The 26,103-nt window shown below is 47.2% G+C and overlaps 1 protein-coding gene across 10 annotated transcripts in view; it reads left to right on the plus strand.

Annotated features, from left to right (window-relative positions):
* Window positions 1-5,514, plus strand: part of PRR5L (proline rich 5 like) — a 143,296-nt gene extending 137,782 nt beyond the window's left edge. For 9 of the 10 annotated variants that reach the window (XM_032840955.1, XM_032840957.1, XM_032840950.1 and 6 more), the window contains one exon: window positions 5,001-5,514. In XM_032840955.1, coding sequence (XP_032696846.1) covers window positions 5,001-5,395 — 395 coding nt within the window. In that variant the 3' untranslated portion in view covers window positions 5,396-5,514. The remainder of the gene's footprint in view (window positions 1-5,000) is intronic. The other variant, XM_032840960.1, reaches the window with a different exon arrangement.
* The last annotated feature ends 20,589 nt before the right edge of the window (window positions 5,515-26,103 follow it).

A 26,103-nucleotide genomic window follows, 5' to 3' on the forward strand; every position in this document is an offset into this window, starting at 1 on the left:
TTCCAGTTCCCAGAGTTTCCAGGCGGCTGGCCTGGCTGCTTCCGGGGCCCTCGGAGCAAACACTCAAGAACACTCAGCGTGCTCTGTTTCTCCCCCGCAGAAGCCCTGGCCTCCCACAGATCTTCCTCCGTTATGTCTCCAGGGGGAGGGCCCTTTTCCTCAAGATACTGTAACTTCTCCTCAGGACAAGTAGGCTTTGGTGGGCTTCCAGGTGCCCGGGGCCCGGAGAGAGATGCCCATAGTGGGCTTGGTGTGCGGAAGTCACAACACCCACATTATGGCGGCCGCTCCTGCACGCCTGGGAGATCAAAGGCCTGGGAACCGAGGGCCCCTCAGAGGCACTGAGGACCGCCTCATCCAGGCTCTGCTTCTCCAGGGGTTTGAAAGGAGCTGCCGTTGTCGGCTCCGGTTCAGGGGGATGAATTCCCGGAGCTCCGCAGGGCGCCTGGGGAGTGAGGAAGGAATAAAGGCTCCCCCAGGCCCCACCCCGTGTGAAAAGCAGGAGGAGGAGGGCTGGAGGTGGGTGCTGGCTGAGTTGGCAGGGCCCAGCTCCTCTCCCAGCTCGAAAGGCACCCCTGCAAGGAAAGGATACGTTTCAGCCCCCAGCGGGTGTCCACAGCTTAATCGGTCTCTTTAAGGGAGATTTCCTTCTCTGAGTGGCATGGCCTGGCTCTCCCCAGTACAGACAAGAAGGCTGGGAAGGTGGGGGGTGGCCCCGGTGTGGGTAGCGGTCTCAGCTCCCAGCCCAGTGTGTGGCCTGACCCCACTGGGGACGCAGCTGGCTTGCTTGTCTGAGGTTGACTCTGGAGTCTTGTGGGAGCTTATCGAGGAAACACTGTCTGCCCAGGGGACTCAGCACAGCCCAGAGGCCCCTGCGGTCTCTGTTCTGCCCACACCCAGTCCTGGGAATCAAAACATTCCCCCCAGAAGGCAGAAGAGTCCTAGGCCACTCCTGTGAGTCATGAGCAGGGAACAGCCTTACGGAGAGAGGTGGGGCCGGCCACAGAAGGAACTTGGCCTTGAAACCACAAGGGCTGGGCTTCTGCTGTGTGGCCTGGCATGAGTTACTTGAGTCTCTGAGCAGCAGATGGGTGAGCACAGAGAAGGTAGAAGGTGCCCTATCTCTAGGGCCCAGGCAGAGCTGATACCGGCTGGCTTACGGGCACTGGCTAGAGGGTGGCCTTGGCCTCCTTGGAATCACTCCAGATGAGAGATTGTGCCTCTCCCTACATGGAGCCCAGACCACATCCTGGCCCTTGCCATGCTGTGTGGTTCTGCCTGATGACCTGTCAAGTCTCCCCGACAGCCTGTCAGCTCGCTGGGAGCTGGGAGCATGTGTAGCCCCTCGGACCCCAGGCCCTAGCACGACTCTCGGTTCTGAGGGAGCGAGTGAGTGAATGTCTGGGTTCTGTCCATCTGCCAGTCTGGAACCCAGCCCTCCGAAACGACTCCTCTTTAGGACTTCTCCTGACTTCCCAGTGAGCTCCTGCCTTTACCTCTGCCCTGCCATTGGTTGACCGTGTCTGTTTTTAATTCCCTTACAGGTCCCATACAGTATTGTATTAACACAATACTGTATTACAGTACAGGTGTACAGTAGAGTGACTCGGTAATTCTGTACTCATTAACCTTGTACTCATTGACCTTGTCCAAATGATTACTCGTGTGCAGGCTTCCCAGCGGGCACAAACGGGGGCTCTGCCATGAGCCCTCAGCTTGAATCCTGCTTCCATCACTAACAGGCTGCAAAGTCATTCAGCATCTTGACTTCAGGTTCCTTTTCTGCAAAATGGTCAGAAGACGAGCATGTCGATAAAGCACCTCCTTTTGTGATACAGTACCCCGCCCGCAGTAGATGCTCGGCTAGTGACGGCTGCCAGGACCCGACCCCCCACCGCACACGGGCACACACATTCATGCACGCGCACTGGGCTCAGGCTCCTGTGGCGGGCCCCGGGGCCTGTTCACATTTCTCCCTCTCGGCAGTGACCGCAGGGTTTTGCACATCACAATTCAGAGTTTCTGTCGAAGAAGGGGGCAGGTGTCTCAGGGGAGCTGCCCCTCACTGTGGCTCTAGCTCTCTCAGCAGCAGCTGAAGTGGCCTCTTGTCTTTGCTTCCTGTTAAACCTGCAAGGACTTTTCTGGCTCATTCTGCTGGGCGGGGCCCCCCAGAAATCATCAAACAAATGGTCATTTCCTCCAGAGATGCTGTGTGTGTCCACTGTCTGTCCCCCAGGCCCTCAGCTTACCCTGTGTCCCCGGCCCAGCCTTAGCTCCTGCTCTCTCGTCTTCCTGCATCTGCGTGTGACCAGTGCTCACAGAGTGGTCTAGCCCAGTCTCCAGCCCAGCTGGTTGAGGGTTTGGGCCACAATAGATTTTACAACTGCCAGTCCTAGGTGCTTGCTTCTAACAGCTGGCAGGAGACAAACGAATTGTTTTCAAGCGCATTTTTTTAAAGGATGGTTCGTTAATGGGATCCTGGCTTCTTTCTACTCTTCTGGTGCCTCTGTCTTATAGTTAATTGATTTTTGTGATCATGAAAGAAATGCATGGTTATTGTAACACTGTGGGAACATTATAGAAATGTTGAGGGTATGAGCACCCGTGCTCCCAAGAGAACCTCGGCCAATGCTTGACATGGATTCTTCTTCTTGGTTGCTCCTTGCCATTTTGTCTATTTGTTCTTCCCCAAAGAGAAGAGCCACTGACCCAGCCTCTCCCGGCCAATACCAGCCTCTTGTTTGGCACCTCCTAGGGGATAGTGTCTGCTGTTCGTGGTGTCAGAGAGGAGTGCCTCTTCTGAGGGCAGCTGCAGAGCCCTGAGACACAGTAGCATGCTGTGGGGAAGGTCTGGGCACTGCCGTTCAGAGCCTACGAGAGTTGGGCTGAGCCTCAGTCTTCCTCATCTGAATAATGGGAAGAGTGAGAGTAGCCCAGGTGTTTCAAAGGGAGATTGGAACCCAGCAGTGAGAAAATGGATGGGAACACTCTGCATATCATTCTTTGGTTTTGAGAAGTAATTATTTATTACCTGTCCGCTCCCTTGGGGCTCAGAGCCAGCAGACGTGGTGACTCAGTCCTAAGGCTTAGGATTTCAACCTGTCTTCACTGAATGTGCATCGAGGTGTACGTGTGGACCTATAAAACTGTCCAGTGACAGGAGCCACCGAGAGCCTTGCAGATGGACACGCCCATCTAGGAGCGTGAGCTCTGGAAGGGACGACAGAGCATGTCTGGGCCCTGCGGATCCACGGCAAGAGCCAAGAGTGAACTAAAGCAGAGTGGGCTGCATGTCCCCAAGGACAGTCTCTGAGCCACATGGTTTCCTCTCCCTCTGGAATCCAGGTCTTCCCCTGGGATCCTGACCATGTGCAGAACACCACTCTGTCACGCTTCTCCCCTGCTGCCCGCGGCCTCCCCCTGCTGAGAAAGGGATAGGTTTCTTTGGGGGTCTTCAGGGTCTCAGGGACATGGAAGCCATGGAAAGCCAGGGCAGATGAGATGGGTTAGGTGGCTGGATGGCTGGGGAGGTGTGCACTGGTAGAAGGAGGAATGTTGAACAGAATCCACTTGGTCCTCAGGCCTCCATTCTCAGTCCTCTGTCTCCCTGGGGTCCGCCAGCCAGCCCCTGACAGAGGCAGTGCCAATGTGGGGGAAGAGGTGGGGTACCTCTTAAGGAGCATAGGAGGTAACCGCCCCAAGACCAAGAGGATGTAGGCTTGTCGTTGCCCCGGCTTTCCTCACTTCTGGCCTCTCAGGCTCCAACCCGGCGTAGCACCTGCAATGTGCATCTTTCTGGAGCACAGCCTCCAACCTACCCCGTCCCCCACAGCTTCTCTGATCACAGAAGCTTCCATCTGGCTTTCAAGGGCTCTCCTGCTTGATTGTGCATGTCTTCCATGTTCCAGCCAGCCTGTGGCCGGATGGCGCCCATTGCTCAGACCTGGCTCAGGCTGCTTCTGGGGCTTAAAGTGGCTGTCCCTCCCCCTTCTGGGGGTTTCATGTACGGAAGGCCCAGCTCCAGGGTACGTCCTCCCCGACACATGGATCCGCTTTGTTCTGCCTCGGAACCCCATCCACTTGGCTCGCCCTTCCCTGGAGATCCTCAGCCCTTTCTAGTTACATGTGCTTCGTGGGGGTCTCTGGGAAGAGTGAGACCTCACCTCACTCCCAGCCATTCTGCAGCCTCGCTGTGTGCACGTAGGTCAATTATCACCCCTCTGATACTCCGTTTTCTCATCTGTAAAGTGGGGCTAATAGCATATCATGACTTGAGCTCCATTTTTAGGAGGAGTCAAAAGGCTCAGTCAAAAGATGAGTGCATAGCAAGGCAGCTTCTGGAATGTGGGGATTTTGCATTAATTCGTGGCCAGGCCTCCCCTTTGGGGTCTGCCTCCACAGGGCCATCTGTGGAGCCTCGCCTGTTCCTTGGTGCTGACAAATGCTGCTGGAATTGCGGATGACTGGAACAGAACACTGGTGTCGGCCCCTTGACCTGGTGGGAGGAGCGTGTGGTCCTAGTCAGGATGTCCCATGGCCCTCGCTTTGATAGCCGAGGTCCTCTTAGCTGGACTTGGGCTTCAGGGGCTAAGTCATCACTGTCACCCGAGAGTCCCCTACTTTCTGCTGAACAGAGCCAGAGGTTGTCTTCTAGAAGCTGGTCTGGCCAGTGCCCAGGCCTTTAGAGGACACTAGTTGAAAGGAAACAGGGCAAATGCAGTGAAGCTCGGGAGACAGCTGGGAAAGAGGGGAGATACCCCTGGAAAGCCCTCTGGGCCCCCTGCTCTGGCGGGAGTGGGAGTTGGGGGCGCGTCCAGCAGGCGCAGGCATTGCTGCAAGAACAGCGTGTCAGGTTCCTCCCCGGCCTTTTAGCAGGTCTGTACCTCAAGCTGTTCCTGGACGTGGAGCCACCACCTCCCTCTTCCCCCAAACGGATGCGCCGGTTTTGCACCCCCGTCACCCGTCCCCAGTGACCGCCTTTGCCGGCTTGTCTCTTGCAGCCAGACGCCACTCCAGGGTCCGGCCCAAGGTCGCGGTCCTGAGCTACGCCTGCCCGACGACTGCCCTCAGCCGGCCCCTGAATGAGACAGCCCTGACCCCGCTGACGGAGCAGGAGGGGGAGGCCTACCTGGAGAAGTGCGGCAGCGTGCGGCGGCACACGGTGGCCAACGCCCACTCGGACATCCAGCTGCTGGCGATGGCCACCATGATGCACTCGGGCCTGGGTGAAGAGCCTGGCGGGGAGGACCAGTGCCTGCTCCTGCCCGCCAGCTTCTCGCCCCCGCACCGACAGTGCTCCAGCGAGCCCAACATCACCGACAGCCCCGATGACCTGGAGCAGGGGACTGCGGGCAGCCAGGAGGACTCCGAGCTGAACTGTGCTTCCCTCGGTTGAACGCCCAGCCCCAGGACTTCCCAGCTCCGGCCTGCCACTTTGATGAGAACGGCTCCATCCCCGGGGTCAGTGGGGAGGGGGGCTCACCAAGGGGCTCCTCCTGGAGGCCGAGCCCAAGTGCCCCGTGAACCTCTCCATGTTCATGACTGTGACCCCCTCTCTGCAGCCACACAGACCCAACGGCCTGATGCTTTCTTTCTGCTTGCTGGCCTCTGGATACTCCTCTCTGGGCTCTTCCACCGGATTAGTGCTGTCGGCTGCTCCCGACCATATTGCCCAGGGCCCCTGGCATCATGACAGCGGGAGGTCGGATGAGCCGCCCATGACTCTGGCAAGGGTGCGCTGGCCTCCGGAGCTCCCGCGTAGGGGCTTGTGATGCGGGGCTCCTAGAGCGGTACCTCTCCTCCCCTGAGCAGAGCGAGAGCAGGCAGCAGCTCCTGCCAAACAGGACGCTGGGAACGCGCCTTCCTTATTACGCTTTCGGAATTCCTGGGAAGAGTTGACCCCGGCAGGTGAGGGTCCTTCTCACTTGTATCCAGATGCTACGTGCCGCCTTTAGCTTTTGGTCCTGGGGGCCACACGGCTGGAGAAACCCCCCTCTTTGACGAAGCCTCAGCGCTCCCCTCTCCAGCCTTCTCCCAAGCACAAAGAACTAACCTCCCTGGTGGAGTAGCTGGTGCCTTTGTTCCTCTCTCATTTCAGAAACTGACCATTTTCCTGCTGTGGGGTGTGGGGCCAGTGGATGCCAACCAAGTAGTCTGTTCCTGGATTTGACTTGAATTTTTTAAATGTGCATCATTTCAAAAAAAAAAAAATAGTTTGCAAATATTTGCACGTAGGATCTTGCCCTGCTCATTTCCAAGGGGGTTTGTCTTCAAACTAGAAAATAAACAACTTCCCCCCCCTTAGGAAAGGAGCCTGGAAGTGGCTCAGAGTGCAGGCTGGGTGGTGGTTGGGGCTGGTCAGCTGCAGAGCACTGGAAGCAGCCGGACTTGAATCCAGAGTGGCCTGCGTTTGTGAGCGTCACGGTCTACAGCACCGAGGTGGGGAGCCTCAGTTTGCCTCGAGCAGAGGGTCGTGGTGGATGGAATGTCTCAGTGCTGTACAGCAGGGGAAGATGAGGGAGATGTGGGCAGGACCTTTTAGAGAGATGTTCATTCCCTGTGATTGAAGAAGTGCCTGGAATTTCTAACATCTGAGCTCTCAATGTGCTGTTTGGGGCACCAGGCTTTGGTACTGTGCTGAATCCTTGACCCTGCTCCCTCCAGGTCTGGGCTCTTTGTCCATCTGGAACCACTGTTCTCTGTATTTGCCTGTTGGCCCCACTGGTAACAGCTCCAGAAAAAAAAAGAGAAGGCTCTCCTGAATCCTTCTGGTACCTTCTAAGTGTCCTGTTAGTCTTTGGAAACTGTTAATGAGGCACGAGCCAGCTTGGCTTCCAGTATGGCAGGAGGTGGCTGGGAGGGGACGAGGACAGTGTGAGCCGCTGGCAGGGAACGAGGTCTTCTAAGCATATCTGAGCCTTGACGGCACATCCCTTCTGGGCGAAGATCTGGACTATGACCAGAGTCATGCTTTGGATGGCTTGTACTATGGAAAGTTTGTTTTAAAAAGTTGTCTCATTTTTATTCTTCTAAGAGAATGTGGAAGAGAAATGTCCCAGGGAGATCTTCGGAGAATTTCAAACAAAAAGAAATCATCTCTGTGTCTGCGTTGGGTGAGGTCCATTAGCATTAGCTAATGAGTGCATTAGCAATCTAGAACATCCGTAAGTAACAGCCTGATGGTTTCTTTGACTGGTGGTGTCTGTCCTTACTGGTACACTTAGCCCTTGGGACTAGTATTTATTGATCCAGGCAAAGTCATTAATCATGCCTGGGTTTGCTTTTTTAGTTTACAACATTCATGATATATACGCTTTTAAATGCCTTGTGTGTCTCCTTTAGGAGAACAGCAGTCGTGGGTTAAACGGGAGCTGTTAGGTGGAGAACCGGAGGGTCGGGATAGCCCCCGTACACTCAAAGGCTGATGACTGTCAGCCAGTTGGCGATTTCACCTTTGATGTCCTGCCCGATACTGCGCAGCGCCTATTTCAGACTCTACGGAAAAAATGTTGATGTTTATGGGCATTTTAGCCATCAGAGCTGTGGCGAGGGTGACAGCTGTAGTGTTTGTAAGCTCTTTTTCTCCCTTTGTGAGATGAAGCTAGGATCTCATGGGGGCTGTGTTTTAATGACAGGAAGCCATCACGACTCCAAGCTCTGGGTGAGCTCACAACCCAAAAACGTTTCATGTTGTCCGTTTCCAAAATAGATTCAATAAACATCGTTTTGTACACGTCACTCTGTCCCCGTGCTGTGTGGCTTGACAGGATCTGCAAGCGCCGCGGTCCCCCCTGGCTCCTGGTGCGTCCTGTCCTCATGCCCTCAGCCAGCTTTTCCTGCCTCCATGTCCCTCTTCCTGTCGCCTCCGCTCCAGGATTCAGCAGCAGACTTACCTCAGCCAGCGTCCCCTGGTTTTGTTTGCCATCCTCAGCTGGATTGGCAAGTCATTTCCTGGACCAGCAGGCTGTCTGAGGAGCTTGGAAAACACCGAACAAAGTCTGGGATGGCCAGTCATCTAAAGCCAGCTCGGGCTCTCCCTGAGCGTTTGACCCGGAGGGGACGCTTACCTCGACGCAAGGACTCTCTCCGTACACTCCCCTCCGATTTTATTTGGCAGGAGGAGACTTCAATCTACTCTGTTACTCTGCATATATTTTCCCAGGGTGGCCGGAGCCGAGTTGACCTGAGATTGAAGGGTTATTAGTAAGAGCATTTAACGGGGTGTGACCCAAGCTGACCGAGAATCCTGGAGGTGCAAAGCAGGGCATGGCCATTTGTGTTGACTATTCAGAGGCTGTAGGTGGGAAAGAGCTGCGCCGCGGCAGATTCCTCGTCACCGGGGCACTGTCACGTTGGGTTCTGCATCTGCTCAACTACCCACCGAACGTGGGCGGGGGGCAGCTCCCACTGTGTTGAACGCCCTTCTCTTGGAGCGGGGGATGCAGCAATGGACAGTCGGCAAGGGGTCTGCCTGCTCTCCTGGGGACAATCCAGTGGGGGCAGGCTGGCGATCAGGTCAACACAGGCATTTCAAATAACGACCTACAACCCAGGGGAGTCAAATGACAACGCGGTGGCTCGGAGAGAGGAGAGGAGAGGAGAGGGCGACCTTGGGTCGGGTGGCTGGAGAAGTTCTCTCTGCAGTTGACTCGAGCTGGCCTTACAGTCAGCTTCTGTTGCCTGACGTGCCATCACAAGTGACCACCGATGGTAATGGCATTGAGTGGCTTAAAACACACATTCATTATCACAGTTCTGTAGGCTGAAGTCTGACGCGGGTCTCATGGGCCTACGATCAAGGTGTCAGCAGGGCAGGGCCCCTGCTGGAGGCTCGGGGAGAATGCGTTCCCTCCCCCTTGCCAGCTTCTGGAGGCCACCTGTATGCTGGGCTCCTGGGCCACCTCCTCCAGCATCAAAGCCAGTTACGGTGGGGGGAACCGCTCTCACATGTGCATCGCAGCGGCCTATATTCTATCTCCTCTCACGTTTTAAGGCCCCATGATTCTGTCCGTCCCACCTTGACAACACAGCATGATCTTTATCTCAAGATTTCGTGGGCACTGCCTCTGCTGACCTCACTGCCAGCGTCTCTTCCGAGAGGAGAAAAGCCACCATAGGGAGTGCTGGGGGCCCCACAGAGTTGAGGCTCCAGAGGGCAGGCCGGTGCTGGTCTCAGTGTCCAGAGGCCTTCAAGCCTGTCCTCCACCCACCCAGGCCTGGACTCCCACACACACTAAGATTCTGGAGTCTCTTGCTCAGACTTTTCTCTGATTTCTAATCTCACGTGCTTGCCAGGCCCTCATCCTCCCGTCTGGACTTGTGCCACTGGGTACTCCCTGTATTTGGCTCCAGATGCCATCTCTCCCCATGGACAGCTGAGCGGATCTTTCTAAAACATAAACTTCTCCCAGGCTTCCAATAACATCCACACACTTGAACATGACTTCAAGGTCCTTTCCAAGCTGGCCCCCAGCTGCTTTTGCTGCTCTGTGACTCCCTGTGAACAGGTGTCTGTCTCACTGGATGTTTCTGCCTTCTACCCCCACACCCTCTCACCTCCTTCCTGCTGCCCCCCACCCCCAAGGCCCCTGCCCACTGCTTCTCTAGGTAAGAGACACTTACGCCTCTGCATGTGTCAGGTGCTATCCCAGGAAGGCCACGATATGTGGGATTTGTGTTTGCCTGCCTAGGGCTTAGCAAACAGAGAAAGTTCTCTAAGTCAAGTGTATTGGACGAATTAATGGGACAGTCGTAATTCTGATGGCCACTCTTTCCCTCTCACCTATTTGTACAATAGACCTTCACCCACTTTTCTTTCTCCACAGGCAGAGACTTTCCCCATGCTGCTGCCTAGTCATGTTCCCTCTGAGGCTATGTGGCCCAGCAACCTGGGAACACAGATAGAGGCCAGGACTTGGCTCTTTTCTGCAGCCCTTCCCCTTCCTGCTCCAGCCCAAGGCCGCCAGTCCCTGTACAGGGCTAATCCTGTGCACAGGACTGCTGCTTTGCTCCCAAGACAGCTGCTTCCTTCTGGGCGTGTCCCCTCTCTGTCTGCGGTGAGAGAGTCCTTCAGGGCCCGGAGCATGTGCCCGTTGTTGGCACACGGCCTTCTCTTTGAAGAAGTTCTCCTGCCTAGAAGTAAGTGGGAGTCTTCCTGGCCAGTGTGCTTAGGCGAGAACCTCCTGGCCCTAACCCAGGAGAGCTCCAGCAAAAGGGAGCTTCAGAGTCTGCCCTGGTGTGCAAGTACTATCCGGACCCCTACAACAACTGTGCAAGGCAGGTAGCGCCCCCATTTTGTAGGTGGGGAAACTGAGGCTTGGGTTCTTTTACCCCATGTCCAGTGATCATCCTTCCTCTATCCCATGAAGTGTCCTGGCTTGGTAGAGGTTGAGGAAGCAGAACAACTAAGTCAGGGGCATAGCCCCCTCAGCTAGCTACATGGCGAGATGGTTTCAGGGTCTCCAGATGGAGTGAAGAAGCAAAGCTGCCTCTCTTGGCTCTTCTCCAGCTACTTCTAAAAACACCTCATGAGGGGAGGGCACGGGGGTGGGGAAATCCCGCTTGTCCTGAACAGTCAATTTCCTTCGCAGAAAAGATTTCAGTGGGCCTTTTCCTTAAAAAACTAATAAGTTTAAGTTTGGATTTAAAAATAGTATTTTAATAAGTTTAATAATTAGTATTCATTTAATAATTCAGTTAATGTTTTTGGAATCAATATTCAGTTTATTTAAAAAAATAAAAAAAATTTAAAAGCCTTTTTTAGGCTTTTAAGTTCAACTTAGAAATTTTATTATTCCATATGTCGAGCAAATTTTAGCATTAATTTTGGAGAGCCTTTAAATAATGCTTGGTCCTATTTACAAGCTTAGCTCAGCACTTCAAACACTTCTAAATACATTTATAAATTTAATATTTCTTTTTAAGTACTTCAGTTTTTCTAACAACATATAAAATCTTCCCCAATCCTAACTTCTTCTAGAAACTAATCAATTAAGCTTATAAATAAGGGAAACTTTAAATGTTTTTACGCTCTACTTAAGCTTAGATGACACCATAAAAAAGATCACAAGTCTTAATTAATTACTCTATTACACATTTTTAAATGGAATTATAAAGCTGTCACCGAACAGGGCCTTATTCTCTTAAATACCACATGTGTCTAAAATACCGACTATGCGTAGATTCCTTCCTCACATAAAAGTCTTGGCGCTCTCGTTTGTTTCTTTTAAATCTTACCACACTTGAGTCTAAATCTTTCTGGCCTGTTGGTTGTGAAGCTGTAGTCTCTCAGCGTTGAGCCTTTTCCGTATTTGGGGAGGCTGGGGCTGGAAGTCTAAAACCCATCACGCTTTGTGGGGCTCCGCCTGTAGGAGGCGCTGGAGGGCAGCTGGGATGTCTGGGGGGCGGTGGGGAGTGAGGAGAGACCAGAGACCGGCTCATGCCTGTTTCCTGCCTTTGTCAACATCCGGGGCAGGACAGGTGGGCCCAGCGGCAGCAGCTGGGATCAGTTCGCGGCTTTCCCTCAGTCCGCAGGCGGCCTCAGGACATCAACCCCTCAGAGCCAGCCAGCCCCAGCCGGCCTGGGCCCTCCTCTAGCCGTTTCAACCACCACCAACTCAGGCTTTTGTTTCCCTCCTCTGAAGGGTGGTACCTGCTTCCTGCATTTTCCACTTCTGTGATTTCCCCTGTGTCTCCTCTTCGCCCGCTGACTTGCCCAATACCTGACTCGCAATTCTGTATGTTAAATTCTATGTTGCATTGGTAGATGCGTCTTTTGTCCCCTGATTAGACCTTGGCTGATACACCACCCACTCAAGAAGACACGGATCTTCTCCGTTCACCCAGTTACTCCCGACCAGAAATTTCCTTTGGGAATGCGACCCACAGCCTCGGACGTGCGCAGCGATTCCTCTCACCCTGACCTATGCACCCCAAAACATCTTTTCAAGTAATTTTGGTAACTGTTCCTCACATCCTTGAGTTTACTGGTGAAGCATAATTTGACTCTTGTCAGAATCCCCAGAGACACTGGATGCTGTTTATGATTCCTTATTCAGTAACTTCATAACCTAAGAGAAGTGACCTTGTAGGCAATGGTCTAATCCAATCGCCTAGTTCTTCAGTCTCCCTTCAGAAGTACGCTCCTCTCACCAAGTCACACATTAATTTGGTTCTTACATTCCACGGTCTTTGAGCTTACATCTGGGCCTATGAGAAGAATCCAAAGCTGTAAATAGAGACTTCTAAATTCTTGCAGGTTCTCAGGGCTACATAACTTTTAACAAATGCCTAAACTTCAGTCCGATTTCAATTAAATATTTCAGCTTTGTCTGGGAGCCAACTTTTTTTTTAAGATTTATTTTTTAGAGAGAAAAAGAGCACGAGCAGAGGTGGGGGAGGAGCAGAGGGAGAGGGACAAATGAGACTCCACACCAGGTGCAAATCCTGACACGGGGCTCGACCCCACAACCGTGAGCTGAAACCAAGAGTTGCACTGACTGACTTAGCCATCCAGGCACCCCTGAGGTCCAACTTATAAGGTCATTCCTCTCCCTGTTGACTGAACTAGGATCAGGTCAGTCGCCTGCCAACAGAAACTTCTGTTGCTCACTCTAAGGCAGTTTTGAGAAGGGCTCAATAAATGGAAGCTGTGCAACACTTCTGCTTCTGGCCAGAGAGGACTGGCTTGTATCAGATTAATCTTCCTGCCAAGATAATGATAAAAACTGGACACAATATATAGAGCAACTGTTTGAAGGAGCTGGAGAGCACCCAGCACAAGTCTGAATGGCTGTGATCCCTGAGAAGGGTGAAATGGACAGTCATCCCGCTTTTTCCCAAAGGAATTTTCCCAAATCATGGGTGGGGTGGGGGTGGGAGGAGTGGGTGGGTGAGAGCAGAAAGCTGCCTTCTTACTGGGCTGAGATCAGAGGTGAAGTCTGCCAGGGTAGCTGGAACTCGAAGGGAGGATGATGGAGAGGAGCGAGTGAGAAATCTGCATACACATTTCCCTCAAGTTGTTGGCTGACTCCTAAACTGAGCACAGCAGAGAACAGCGGCTGGGGAGCTGGGGAGCATAAGAGCTGCACAGATTTCAGCGGCTGCATAGTGCCGAGGAGCCAGAGGTTTGAGTCCCGCAGAGTGGGGGAGAAGATCCAGCAAACCTCCTGGGCTTTTGGTTGAGATCCCAGAAAAGCCAATCCGGTAGCAACATGGTAGACAAGCACAAACAATAGCAGTCATTATGTTAAATGTAAATGGGCTAAACACTCCAACGAAAAGACCAAGATGGTTTAAGTTGAAGATGGAGAAATAACAATAAGCTATTTATTAGGATGCAACTTTAAATATTGGGACTCAGATTGAAAATTAAAAAGGTGGAAAAACATGTACCGTGTAAACACTAGCAAAAGAAATTTGGTGTTATGTATTTAGAGTCATGCGTATCTCACAACGATAAAAGGTCGATTCAAGGAAGATAGAAATCGTAATACTTAAATGATCACTTATTGGTCATCAACTGTATGTCAAGCACCACCCCGAGTATTTCACTGTGTTCTGTAATCATCTGAGGGCTTTTTTGAAGTCCATTGTATCATCCCCCTTAGAGGAGGAAATTGAAGCTCAGAGAGGCTGAACAATTTGCCTAACGTCACACAACTAAGAAAATGATAGAGAAGATTCAAACCTAGTTCCGTCTGACCTCTTGCCAATGAGCTTTAATCACAGCTCTGCTTCCTGTGGTGTGTTTGCCTGAACCAGTTGGAGAGGGTCCCTGAGGGCACAAGAGTATGTTTTAGCTCAAACGGAAGATATTCTATGGGTGCTGCTGGCACTCTGGACTGGAAACCTTTCAAGAGCAAACTCTCTAAGATTGTCTCTCACACACTCACACTTCTGTGTAAATGCTTGCTCTTCTATACACCTGATCCCCAAGAGGTACAGAGACCTTCCCATTAATGGACTACCGTAGCCCGATTCTTTGAATTTTTCTGTCTAAATTCTCAAGAATATGGTCATGTTCAGGAATCACGACACCATTCCTGGTTCAGTCAGCCAGCTGCTGCTGAAGCGCACCATCTTACCTGGTTTCAGATTTAGCTCTGCTAAGTCCTTCCTTTGGAATTGAAGGGGAGGGCTCAGCAGTTCTCAGGAGGAGAGACTCACAAACTCCAGACTGAATCCATGCCTATGTGGGTGGGTGGGAACCAGAGCAGAAAACCCCCAGAGTATCCTTTTCAAGCCACCGCCAGCTCTGGTCTTTACGTCAAACACAAGATGTCTGAGGTGGAGGACAGGCAGCAGACTCCTGCAGAAGAGGCTGGGGAAGCCCCAGGAGAGAGTGGGGGACAGATGGGCTCCTTGTCAGGGTAGGAGGGGAAGCTGGAGGAAACCACAAAATGAAGTGTTCTCCAAAGTGGACAGTCTGGGAAGGAGCCCTCTCTGCCTATGAGCTATCAGAGGGACACTTTCTCTTAGGGACAATTGTCATCAACTGCCACTCCTCTTACTACCTGGGCATGCACCACTGGAAAAGCCTACAGAGAAAATAGACTGAAGTTTGGGGCATAATGTGCTGTGCTGATGGACAGCCAGAAGGACGCAGGGGCCCTGTGCGTCTTCTTAAGCTTCTGGAACTCCAGGGATAATTCTGTAGCAAGTAACTACACTAACCACATTTAATACGTATTCAGGGCCTGCTATGGCCAGGTGCCAGTGTAGTCTTTGCTCCTTCTCTATTATCTCATTTAAACCTTATAACAACCCAGTAAGGCAGACACCATTATTATTCACATTTTACACATAAAGAATCTGGAGCACAGAGAGGATGAATAACTTGCCCCAGGCCGCAGAGCTAAGTGGATGCCAGAACATGAACTCAAGTAGTCCAACTCCAGAGGCCTCGCTTTTAACCACTGCGGTAAACTCCTCCTCTGCTCTTGGAAAATGTCATCTAAATTACCAAGCAGAATTACAGCCACTGGGAAAAGCAGGAGCTAGCTGGGGGGCCCCTTGGAGCTCCTGGTTTTCCGAAATGAAGTAGTTCCACTCAAGGGAAATGCCCTCTGTGAGGCTCCCCGCCAGTGTGTCTGAGCCTCTGTGAGGCTAGGTCCCCAAAACCTGCCACTTGAGAGCCAGTGGTAATGGTAAGGGTCCGACTCCTTGGAGAACACAGACGCCACTAGTGATAGTTTAAACTTCTCCTCTGTCACCCCTCTCACTGTGGGCAGTCAGACCTTTGTCCATGCCCAGCAAAAGTAGCTGGGTGACCTTTCCCAAGTTGCTTAACCTCTCTTTTCTTCTGTGAAATGTGGCTGATATAGCCTGTCTTGCTGGATTGGAGAGGAAAAAAAAAAAAAACAACCCATATGCACACACAAATACACACACCCATATACATGCACATACTTACACACACATATGTAGGCATACATATGGCATAGGAAAGGTTTAAGCTGTCTCTGGGTTAGGTAAAGTCATGACTGTTCTTGGTAGCATTATACATAAAACCAAAAACCAAAAACCACCTCAGCATCTATCTATTGATGAATGGGTCGACAAAATGAGGTATATTCACACAGTGAAGTTCTATCTGGCAATAAAACAGGAACAAATCACAGACACATGTTCCATCATGGACAAACTCCAGAAATGTTATGGTAAATGAAAGAAGCCAGACATAGAACAGCACATTTTGTGTGATTCCATATACACAGAGGAAAAGTCCAGAAAATTTATAGAGCAAATTTATAGAGCAAGAAGGCAGATTCGTGGTTGCTTCATGGGTGGGGTAGGAATGGGGATGGACTGTGGTGGGCATCAGGGATCTTACTGCAGGGATGAGAATTACAGAAAACTGATTGATGGTGACGTTCCATCACTTGGTAAAGTTACTAAAAGGAACTTGAACTGTACATCTGAAATTGCAGGTTTTTTTAAATTGTGGCAAAATATATATAACATAAAATTTGCCATTCTAATCATTTTTAGGTGTAGAGTTCAGTGGTTTTAAGTACATTCCCACTGTTGTGCAACCATCACCACCATCCATCCCCGGACCATTTTCATCTTTCCACACTGAACTCTGTCCCCGGCAAGCAGAGACTCCCCACCCCCCACCCTCCAACCCCACAAGCCCCTGCAGCGGCCATTTTACATTCCCCCTCTTTGAATAGTCCCTCAGGTAAGTGGAATCATACAATATTCATCCTTTTGTGACTGAATCATTTTGCCTAGAATGATGTCTTCAGGGTTCATCTATGTTGTTGCATGTGTCAAAATTTCCTTCCTTTTTACGGCTGAATCATATTCCTCTGTAAAAATAGACCACAATTTGTTTGGATCAGTCATCCAGCGAAGAACCTTTGTGTTGTTTCCACCTTTTGTCTTGTGCGAATAATACTGCTATGTCACTGTATAAATACCTTGAAATGGGTGGGATGTTATGATATGTAGAACATATCTCAGGAAAGGTATTTTATTTTATTTTATTTTTTGGAAGATTTTATTTATTTATTTGATAAAGAGAGAGATCACAAGTAGGCAGAGAGGCAGCCGGGGAGGGGAGGGGTGCGGTGGGAAGCAGGCTCCCTGCGGAGCAGAGAGCCTGATGCTGGGCTCCATCCCAGGACTCTGAGATCATGACCTGAGTTGAAGGCAGAGGCTTACCCCACTGAGCCACCCAGGTGCCCCTTGGTAAAGGTATTTTAAAATAAAACTTCAATTATGTTTTCAAAACTTAGAGAGCCAATACATGGTAGATGCTATTATTATCAATAACTCAAAGAATGATAAATTTGACCAGTAAAGGGAGTTTTAAGAAAATAAAAAAAGAAAAATACAAAAAAAGTACAAAGAAGAAAAGAGAGATCTGTAATCTCACTTCCAGAAAACCACTGAAGGATTACTTTAAAAAAATGACTGAATTTTAATTTTACCTGAAATCAGTAGAAGGAACTGAAATGAAGACACCTGCTGAACTTCCCAACACTGATACACTCACTCCTAAGCTATCCCTCTAAAGGCAAAAGAAGTTAGGAAAAAATATGGAGGTTGAGTTGAGACACACAGTATTTCTATTTCAGTTCACGTTTTATGAAGCTCAAAGTTTACTCCCGGAGGTGGACAATTGTTTCATAAAAATTAGAGGATATTTCTGATGTTTAAACAAATAAAGTGCCTGAATTTTTAAACACAAAAGAACAAAGCTAAAAAACCTTAGTAGGCTATTGAGTTAAACTTCTAAGAGAAATTATCAGGGAATGACGAGTTTGTAAGTCAGATAACTAGAAAGAGGACAAAACACTTACTTACAAAGCAAGAGGAAGTGATTATGGCTAGTGTCTGAAATAAATCCAAGGAGGTTATACGTGACTTCTGACAGTTTTCACCTCCCTCTGGATCAGGTGGCTCTCGGGTTTGAATATATCTGCTCTAGCCTGAATTTTCTCACTCAGAGAAACAGAGTCCACACACTTGATATTCTGCTGTCTTTACTCCCTGTAGAACAGAATTGTTTAAAACTTGGAAATAAGGCAAAAAGTTGGCTGAGTGTCCTTTCAAAGTCATACTGGGGAATTATTTAACGAAGTCTCCCAGGGACTGTTTAATTTTCCAGCAGAATGTATCTGAGTTTGGCTTTGCTATTTATTGTTTCATGATAGCCAGATGCTGCGAAGTTACATGTTAATTTGTATTTTTTTTAACCTGGTAGGAAAGATAACCCCACAGGTTATGGTTGTATTAGCCTGGAGGATATTAACTAGCTTCTTATTTAACCCAGCAATTTTATTCTAAGATCTTTTATTTTGTTTTGTTTTGAAATGCTTTTCCTGTTGGCTTATATATTTTTCCCCAAATGCTCTTGGAATCAGCTTTACCGTCTAATGGTTCTGTCATAAATTCATGAGCTGAACAAAACCTTTGACACATGTCCATTCTATATTTGAATGAGAGCCACGATTTTACCATTTTAACAGTTATACTTTGATATACCTGATAGACCTCAGCTCATAGTCTCTCCTATCTCCGGGGGTTACCTATTCTTGTATTTTGTTTGCTTAAGAGTTACCTGGGAGCCTACTTAGAATGCAGATTCCCCGGCCCAGGGCCCAGCCATCGAATTCTGGGGGTTTAGCAAGGGGCCTAATGAGATGCATTTTCACAAGCAGCCCAGGAGACTCTTAAGCCCGTGGTCCTCAGAACAGACTCCCTGGATAGCCCCTAGTGAACTGGGTTGGGTGATGGTCTTAATGCCATCTCGGTTTTCACTGTTCAGAGTGGTCAGAATAGGTTGGGGTTACACATCTAGGCCTTGGGGTGGATTGGAATCCAACAGTCCATTTTCCTAAATTTCAACCTGAAGGTGGCAGTTGATCTCAGATTTTCATCTACCCACTGGCTGTATCAGAGTGGGGGCGACCAGGAATCTGTATATGTAAGTTGAACCTCAGCAAATTGCCAATATTCGTCCTTTTAGTGACCTTACAAAAATGACAGTTTTGTATGGTTCAACCTAATAACTCGAAAGGTGTTTCTAATTTAAAGCTAATTTGGCAACCAAGTTGTGAATATGACAATGAGGACATGGAATTTCCAATACGTGGGGAAAGTGCTTTGTAGCTTCATTAGACATAAGCCAAAAAAAAAGAGAAACAAACAAAAAAAGTCTCTCCTCCCAGAAAAATGTATGAAGTAAAACTTTTTTTGCATACAATCCCAGGGACTCAGTCCATGGACCCCAGGTCAATCCAATTTTACAAATTTCTTTTTTGTGGAGTCCTCTTTCTTTAGGAGTGGAGCTTTGCTGCCCCCTACTGCCACATGGTTCTTGAGCGGGGTTTGCACTACTCCGGACTTGGTTCCAGTTTGAAGCTTTGTAGGAGCTGTCACCTCACACCAGCTGTCAGAATAGTCCACTTCTAGTGGGGAATGGATATTTTGTGCTTTGATGGAACATTACATTATCTTGTCTGGAGCACAGCCTTCGGGGTTATCAGATGCTGACCCAAGAAAGCTATTTTTCAGCTCTGTCCTGTAGATAACGTTGAGAAATGCAAAATAATTGTTTTTAGAAATGCAAATTATATCCTGTGGGGAGAGATTCACCTGACATCCCTTCCCTAGGAAGAAAGAAGCTAATTTTGCCTCTATTTGGACATTCATTTAAATATTCCCGGCCCATAAGTGTCTGTTCTTTGGATTTGCCTTTGAATGGGTTATAACATCCACCTGGTTCCCTCATTAAGAATTAAATAAAATCTTTAACTTGTATTCATTTGATATTCATATGAGAGTCATAGTTTGACTCTCTTTTGAGAAGGCCAAGATCATATTAGATATCTCAGATTCCCAACCGAGATATAGAAAGTTTGGCCCTTTCCTTGAAAGCTCATAGTCTGATGTAGGAGACATTGAATGTTGCCAGTAACTCTGGGATATCAGGAAGAAATCTGCCTCTCCACTCTCCAACCTTCCTCACTCCTGCCCCCCTGCATTCAAATAGTACCCTATGAGAGAGAGAGAGAGAGAGAGAGAGAGAGGGGCACCAGCCTTCTGGGCTATTTTAAATCCTCAGATCTTGACTCAAGAGACAAGCTGTATTCTGATAAACTCATATGGGTTCTGGGGCTTCATTTAAAAACGAAGAAAATGGGTGCCTGGGTGGCTCAGTGGGTTAAGCCTCTGCCTTAGGCTCAGGTCAAGATCTCAGGGTCCTGGGATTGAGCCCCCATCTGGGTTCTCTGCTCAGTGGGGAGCCTGCTTCCCCTCCACCCTCCACCTCTTTGCTTACTTGTGATCTGTCAAATAAATAAATAAAATCTTTTTTAAAAAGTAAAAAAAAAATAATAATAATAAAAAGAACAGAAAATACCGGAATGCATCAAGATGTAGTAAAAGCAAGTGTTTCAAACACCTTTTACTTCAGCTAAGTCAGTGTACATACTATTTATTCATTTATCCTTATCATCTTTCTATATTTACCTGTTTATCTATATAATTTACTGTGGGTCACAAACAAAAACAACAAAAAAGATCACCACAATAAACAAAACAAAACAGAAAAAAAAAATATTGCAAAACACTGACCCTACAGGTATCAAGTCAAATTCAGGTTTATTAGCCTAGTTGTTTTCAGGAAACCTGCTTGCTTTCTTCTTTCACAATGGCTCCAGGAGAATAGCAGAATAGGTTTGAAATAAATTTCACTTTCAGGCTCCTAACCACTCTAAAGGAAATGACAAGTTAGCTTTAGCTTTCTCAAGCACTTCTGGTGGGGCTTTGTCTGCTTTATGTAGACACTTAAAGGACTGGCCAATCAGAAAGGATGAATCACTCACCATTTGCTTTGACATGGATGGAACTGGAGGGGATTATGCTAAGTGAAGTAAGTCAAGCAGAGAAAGACAATTATCAGTTGGTTTCCCTTTTATGTAGAACATAAGGAAAAGCGTGGTATACCGACCATGGGGAAGGGAGGGAAAACTGAGCAGAAGAAATCAGAGAGGGAGACAAATCATGAGAGACTCTGGACTCTGGGAACCTAATTGAGGGTTACAGAAGGGAAGGGGGTGGGGGTTGGCATAACCAGACGATGGGTATTAAGGAGGGCACATGATGTGATGAGCACTGGGTGTTACACGCAACTAATGAATCATTGCACACTACATCAAAAACTAATGATGTACTGTATGTTGGTTAAATGAAAAAAATAATACATTTATATAAAAAAAAAAAAAAGGCTGGCCAGAGGGAAGCAGCTGGGATTAAGAAACTAGACCTCCTAGAACAGGGTTTGTTTTTTGTTGGTGTTGTTTTTAAATCAACCTCTGACAATCAGGGCAGAGCAGCCAGTGAGAAGGTCTGGGGTAATGATGAGGATTATTTTCCAGGATTTCGGAATCTGAATCTCAGTGTGCTTTTATTAGTTTTCAAAAGTGTAAATTCTGTGAAGTTCAGACTTGCTGATTCACTTTTATATTAAAATGTGCAAATCCCTACCCAGACCAAGCAAAAATTATTGTGATTATGCATCATTTCCTGACAAGATTAAAACCATCACTTCATGAACAAACCCTGTCCCTGCTGGTCCCCGTAAAGAAGGTAATTTTAAAAATGTGACAAGTGTAACAAGGCATCCACAAGAATAGACTAGAAGTAAGGTAAGTGTCAAGAAACCCAAATTAGAGGTGGAGTTTAAAAAAAAATTATGGTTTATTCTGGGATTAATAATAGTATTTTACTTTTAGAACTTTCCAAGAATTAAGATGGCATTTTGTAGAACACTTGCATGCTTGACAAACCTGTACATCCCACTTAGGGAAACTGAGTCTACTTTAGAAGAGACAGGATTGACCCACAGAAAGCTTCCTAAAAATGCTTTTTTTGCTGCACGATAGAGGCAGCCATCACTTAAAAACCTGTCTGGGGGATTTTGCCAAGGAAGGAGCGGTGGGATGGCCTTGGCCTTTGGAGTTGCAGTTTTTCATTTATCAGTTAGGACTAAGTTCATGCCATTTCTGGCTTCTACTGGGCCTAAAATGATTGTGGAAATGTTTCTTTCTCTTTGAGCCCAACTTTACTTTGCAAAATGCAGTTTTAAAAGACCAAGGAAGAAACCACAGATTAAACCAAGGGCTAGAATGAATCCTCATTTACCATTTCCTGGAGAAGCAAAATATTAATTGTATTTCATATGTGAATGAGTACCTGGGATCATTCTTCCCTCCCAATGTAGTGAGTTGGTCTCCAAAATAAAGCAAAGATAAAGCAAAAATCAAAGCAGTGTGGTTATTTTATTAAAACAAACACTTGGAATACCAGTTATATTCTAATATATATAGTTCATTTTAAGTAGGAGTACTTCTTTGGTAAAGCGATCAGTGCTATATGCAGGCTGAGAAAAGAATATCCACAACAGATGGGAGTGGGTAGACCTGTCATCTGGCCTTTGTCTTCGTCGACACTAACATTCAGTAAGGTGCCATTCAAGAAACACGGTTTTGGTCATATTCTTGTAACCGCCACTAAGACATGATGTAATGTAGAATCTCCAAGTGCCTTTATGACGGAAATGTGAATCTATATGCATAACCTAGGGTTGGAAAGAACAGGTCACACTTATCTACTAAATGGAGAGGAGACCCTGCTGATCCCTCCGCCAACCCTGCAATCCAGTTGTATGGATCTGATGGGAGACCCCGGTGGGGGTGGGGAGGGAGGGAGGCTTGTTCTCTGTGTTGGGCATGGGGATGTAGGGATGGTTGGAGGGGGCAGTGAATGGTGTGTGGCAGTGAATCTGGATTAGGACTTTAAACCCTCCCTTCCACGCATCCTGCTCTTCATTATTTTGAGTCCAGACAGATTAAGAAAACTGCTCACAACTCCTGTAGCAAAAGTAAATTCTGAGCCACAGCAGGCTTTTTGATGACACTTTGACCATTGCACATGCTTCCATTTTTCACGTCAGTTTTCACCCCATAGCTTGGCATACAGTTACAGAATTATAGTAGCCTCCCTGGATTCATAAACCCTCTTTCTTAATAGATCCAAGCATTAATAAATGTTGCCCGTTACTTAATTGTATCTAAATTTCAGATTCTATCCCACTCTTTATAGGTAAATAGACAGACACAACGACAGAGAAATGATTTGCCCATGGTCAGTCAGGAGTAAAACTTAAGTCTCTTAGCTTCTAATTTAATGGTATAGATGCTAAATTACACTGCTTCTCCAGCCCTCTGGGAACATAATCGTGGAACCCTGTGTAAGCCAAATGGGCCAAAAATTACATTCTCACCAGAGAAATTAATTGGATAATTTATCAAGTGTGAAAATAACATTAGAATATTCTGCACAACTGATCAAGAACTTTCAAATAAATCCATTATAAAAAGCATCCTTCAGGCAAAATAAATAAGATTAAAATTCAGCATAACAGATTTATAAGCTGAAAACTAGCTGAAAGTGAAGACCACAATTCTAGCTACAACTCAAATACCACAAGTTTCCCCAAAGAGTTGAAGACGACTTGACTGAAGCTAATTATCTTAGCGAAGTTTTTAAAGAGAAACCAAACTTGAAGAAGTCTCATTAAAATTAACATGTATGAAGCAATAAAGCTAATGTTACAAAATGTTACTTGTAGGTTCTAGGGGGTGGCTGTTCGCTACAAAATTCATCCGACGTCTTGGCATGTTTGAAAGCAACAGAACAAAACAATCAAACCCATCTGCACCGAGCCGTCCACAACTTACGTGACAAATAAACTACCAATTCAATGAAAACCAATTTAAATTCAATTAAAACCAATTTAACCAGTTTTTTCTTTAACAGTTCATTACTAAACATGTGAGTGTATGTCTCGGACCCGGCACCGTGTTGAAACCGTGAACAGAACACTGGCCCTGCCCCCCAATTTTCATTCTCCTTCGGTCGGGAGTGAAACTGTCGTTCTGTGCTTCTAAGACTGGCAGCACCTCTTTCTCGAAATAACGGAATCCGTGTACTCTTCTTCCCATTGGCCCTTTAGCTCTTAGCCTGAAATCTACCTGCAAGGACTCGGATAAGCGCCATCACCTGGCAGAGGCAAGGCAGCTCTAACAGGAGAAGGCTCTGCCTTTCAGAAACCAAAGCTGGGAAGGGGGAATTGCCACGGTTCTCTGGTGCCTTTCCAGCGGGGGCATTCAAAGCTGCAAGCCTTGAGGGAGCAGAAGAGCACTTTGAGGAGGAAAGAGCACATCTCCTCGCTCTACAACATGCCTGCCGCATCTAGAATGATTTTTCAGTATTTCATAACTTTATAATAACAATTTTGGGGGAGGAAAAAGCTTTAAAACATTAAAGGCTTAGGTGACATTTAGAGAAACAAATAGGCCTCTCTTTGCCAAGCGTGTGACTGAAAGTGAAGGCTGTAATTGAACATCACAATCTTTAGAGAGCTATCTAATGAATGATTTCATCAAATCAACTTCTGGAGACTGGGAATTTGGAAGTGTCAACTCCGTTCTATAGAACGCAATGGCAGCAACTGTGAAACTTACTGTAGCTTATCATGTGAATCTGGAAAATTTAGGGAAAAAATATATTTCAAAAGAAAAGTACAAGTGACTATTGCCTATTTTTCATTTCTTTAAGGCATTGCAGTCCTTAGGTTCTGTTGGAACTAGGCACCACACAAAAGAGACCTAATGGTATTTTATATAAATGATGAGCGAAATTCATAATTAAATTGAGGCAAGCCAAGAAGAGAGCTGGAGTAACTGAAGTACAGTGCCTTCAAGGCTTAAGTTAGAAAAACCTCTCTCCTAATTGAAAATGTTTTCCGGTCACCAGAGATCAGAGGGCTCCCTGGATAAAGGAATGACAAGCAACTGCTCCTCTTATAGGAGAATATATTCTAATTTCATGCATAATTCCTAATTCATGCTTAGTTTATCTAAGACTTTACAGTTTATCTTAGTTTATCTAAGACTTCTGTAAATTTCTGTACAGAAACAGTAATAGAGACCTTAATTTTACACCTGTCACAAAACTGTCAGGTATCATCCAACATCTCTGTATTAGCCCATCATTAGAGGTAAAAACTTGCCTTTTATTCCATTTCCCTTGACTGGCCCCCACAGTAAAGCTGAATCATCCTGTACGATAGCTGGAAGATTCACCGCTGTCCTGGCCAAAGGACAGTAAAAACTCCCGAACTACTAAACAACATCCTGACTTGTTTTCCCACAGCCAAATCATGACTTGCGGCCAGTTCCCTCCAACACTGGGTTAGACCTCTCTGGGAAAAGAGGAAACGATTTCACTATGTTCAGGAATGATGTCAGAAGATCAACATGTTCAAAGGTTAATAAAATAAAAACTCACGGTGCAAACACTTGAAAGCTGGTTGAGTGAAGCCGGCATGTTTGAGTTGGGCAGACTGAAAAAATCTAAGAGACCAGCTTTTCCATCTCAGGCTTGATTCTGAGGTGGTCTTAACAAAAATTTCTATTTGGAATGACAGTTTGAACATTACTTTCATTTTATATTCCCAGTGAATGACCAGTATATAAAGTGCCTGGTTTCTTACAAAACGCCACATGTTTGGGGGGGAAAAAAACCTGCTGATTTGAATTGAGACCCAGCTGATGGGATACTACATTTGAAGTAAAGTATTATGTCAGCAAAAAATAAGGTAGAGCAATTTCCTACTGGCAAAATCCTTTAATAAGTATTGTCAACGCTCTGCTGGTTAGGACTTAATTTCTTAAAACAGAATTTTATGGCTGGAGCGGACCTTAGAAACACATCTACAGCAACTCATTCTACAAGATGAGAAACTTGAAGCTAGAAGTTGAAATTAGGCAAAAAACTGTTTTTGTTTGGATTAAACAGTTAGTAGGAAAAAAAACAAAAACAAAACCAAACTAACCAAAGCAGGAAATGACTGGCTTCAGTACCTAATGCACAGCCCTGCTTTTAATAGAAATTTGACCAGGAAGTTTTTAAATAGTATTTCCTTTTTTGGTGGGGTGGAATGATTTGTGGCAATATTTTTTTTCCCTCTGATAAAAATACAGGTTTACTGTAGAAAATATAAAACATACTAAGAAAGCACAAAGACTATAAGTTATCAAAAATAGTTCAGCGTATCTCCTTCAGACTTTTTCTACGCAACAAAAAAAGCTTATCGTTTACTTCTTAAATGGAACTCAACAATTATTCACTGACAAACAAGCACAAGAACAGTAGCAGTGCAGGGCTCCCAACCCAGAGGGGGGTGCTGAAACAATTCTCAGGAGCTAGTTGGAAGGCACAACGGCTAAGGGACACCAGCTGCCAGCAAGTAAACTGGGAACCAGTGATGAACAGGTGGTAAGGCTGGTAACTCTGGGGAACAGGATTTCTGCATGACCTTTATTTTTACTGTGTAACATGAACGCATCAGAGCAGAAGCCTAAATGTGGGGTAGAGAGGAAGGGCAGAAACACAAGTACAGGGAAAGGTCAAAATGACACTTGCTGGGTTTACCTGGAACTGAAACCATTCTTCTCCACAGACAAGGTCCCGTTGGCTTCCTCTTGAAATTAAGGCTCATCTTCAATGCTGGTCAGGGAGCTC

Source organism: Lontra canadensis, unplaced genomic scaffold, assembly GCF_010015895.1.
Source record: "Lontra canadensis isolate GAN:19392208 unplaced genomic scaffold, GSC_riverotter_1.0 scaffold118, whole genome shotgun sequence".
NCBI classification, from domain to species: Eukaryota; Metazoa; Chordata; class Mammalia; order Carnivora; family Mustelidae; genus Lontra; species Lontra canadensis.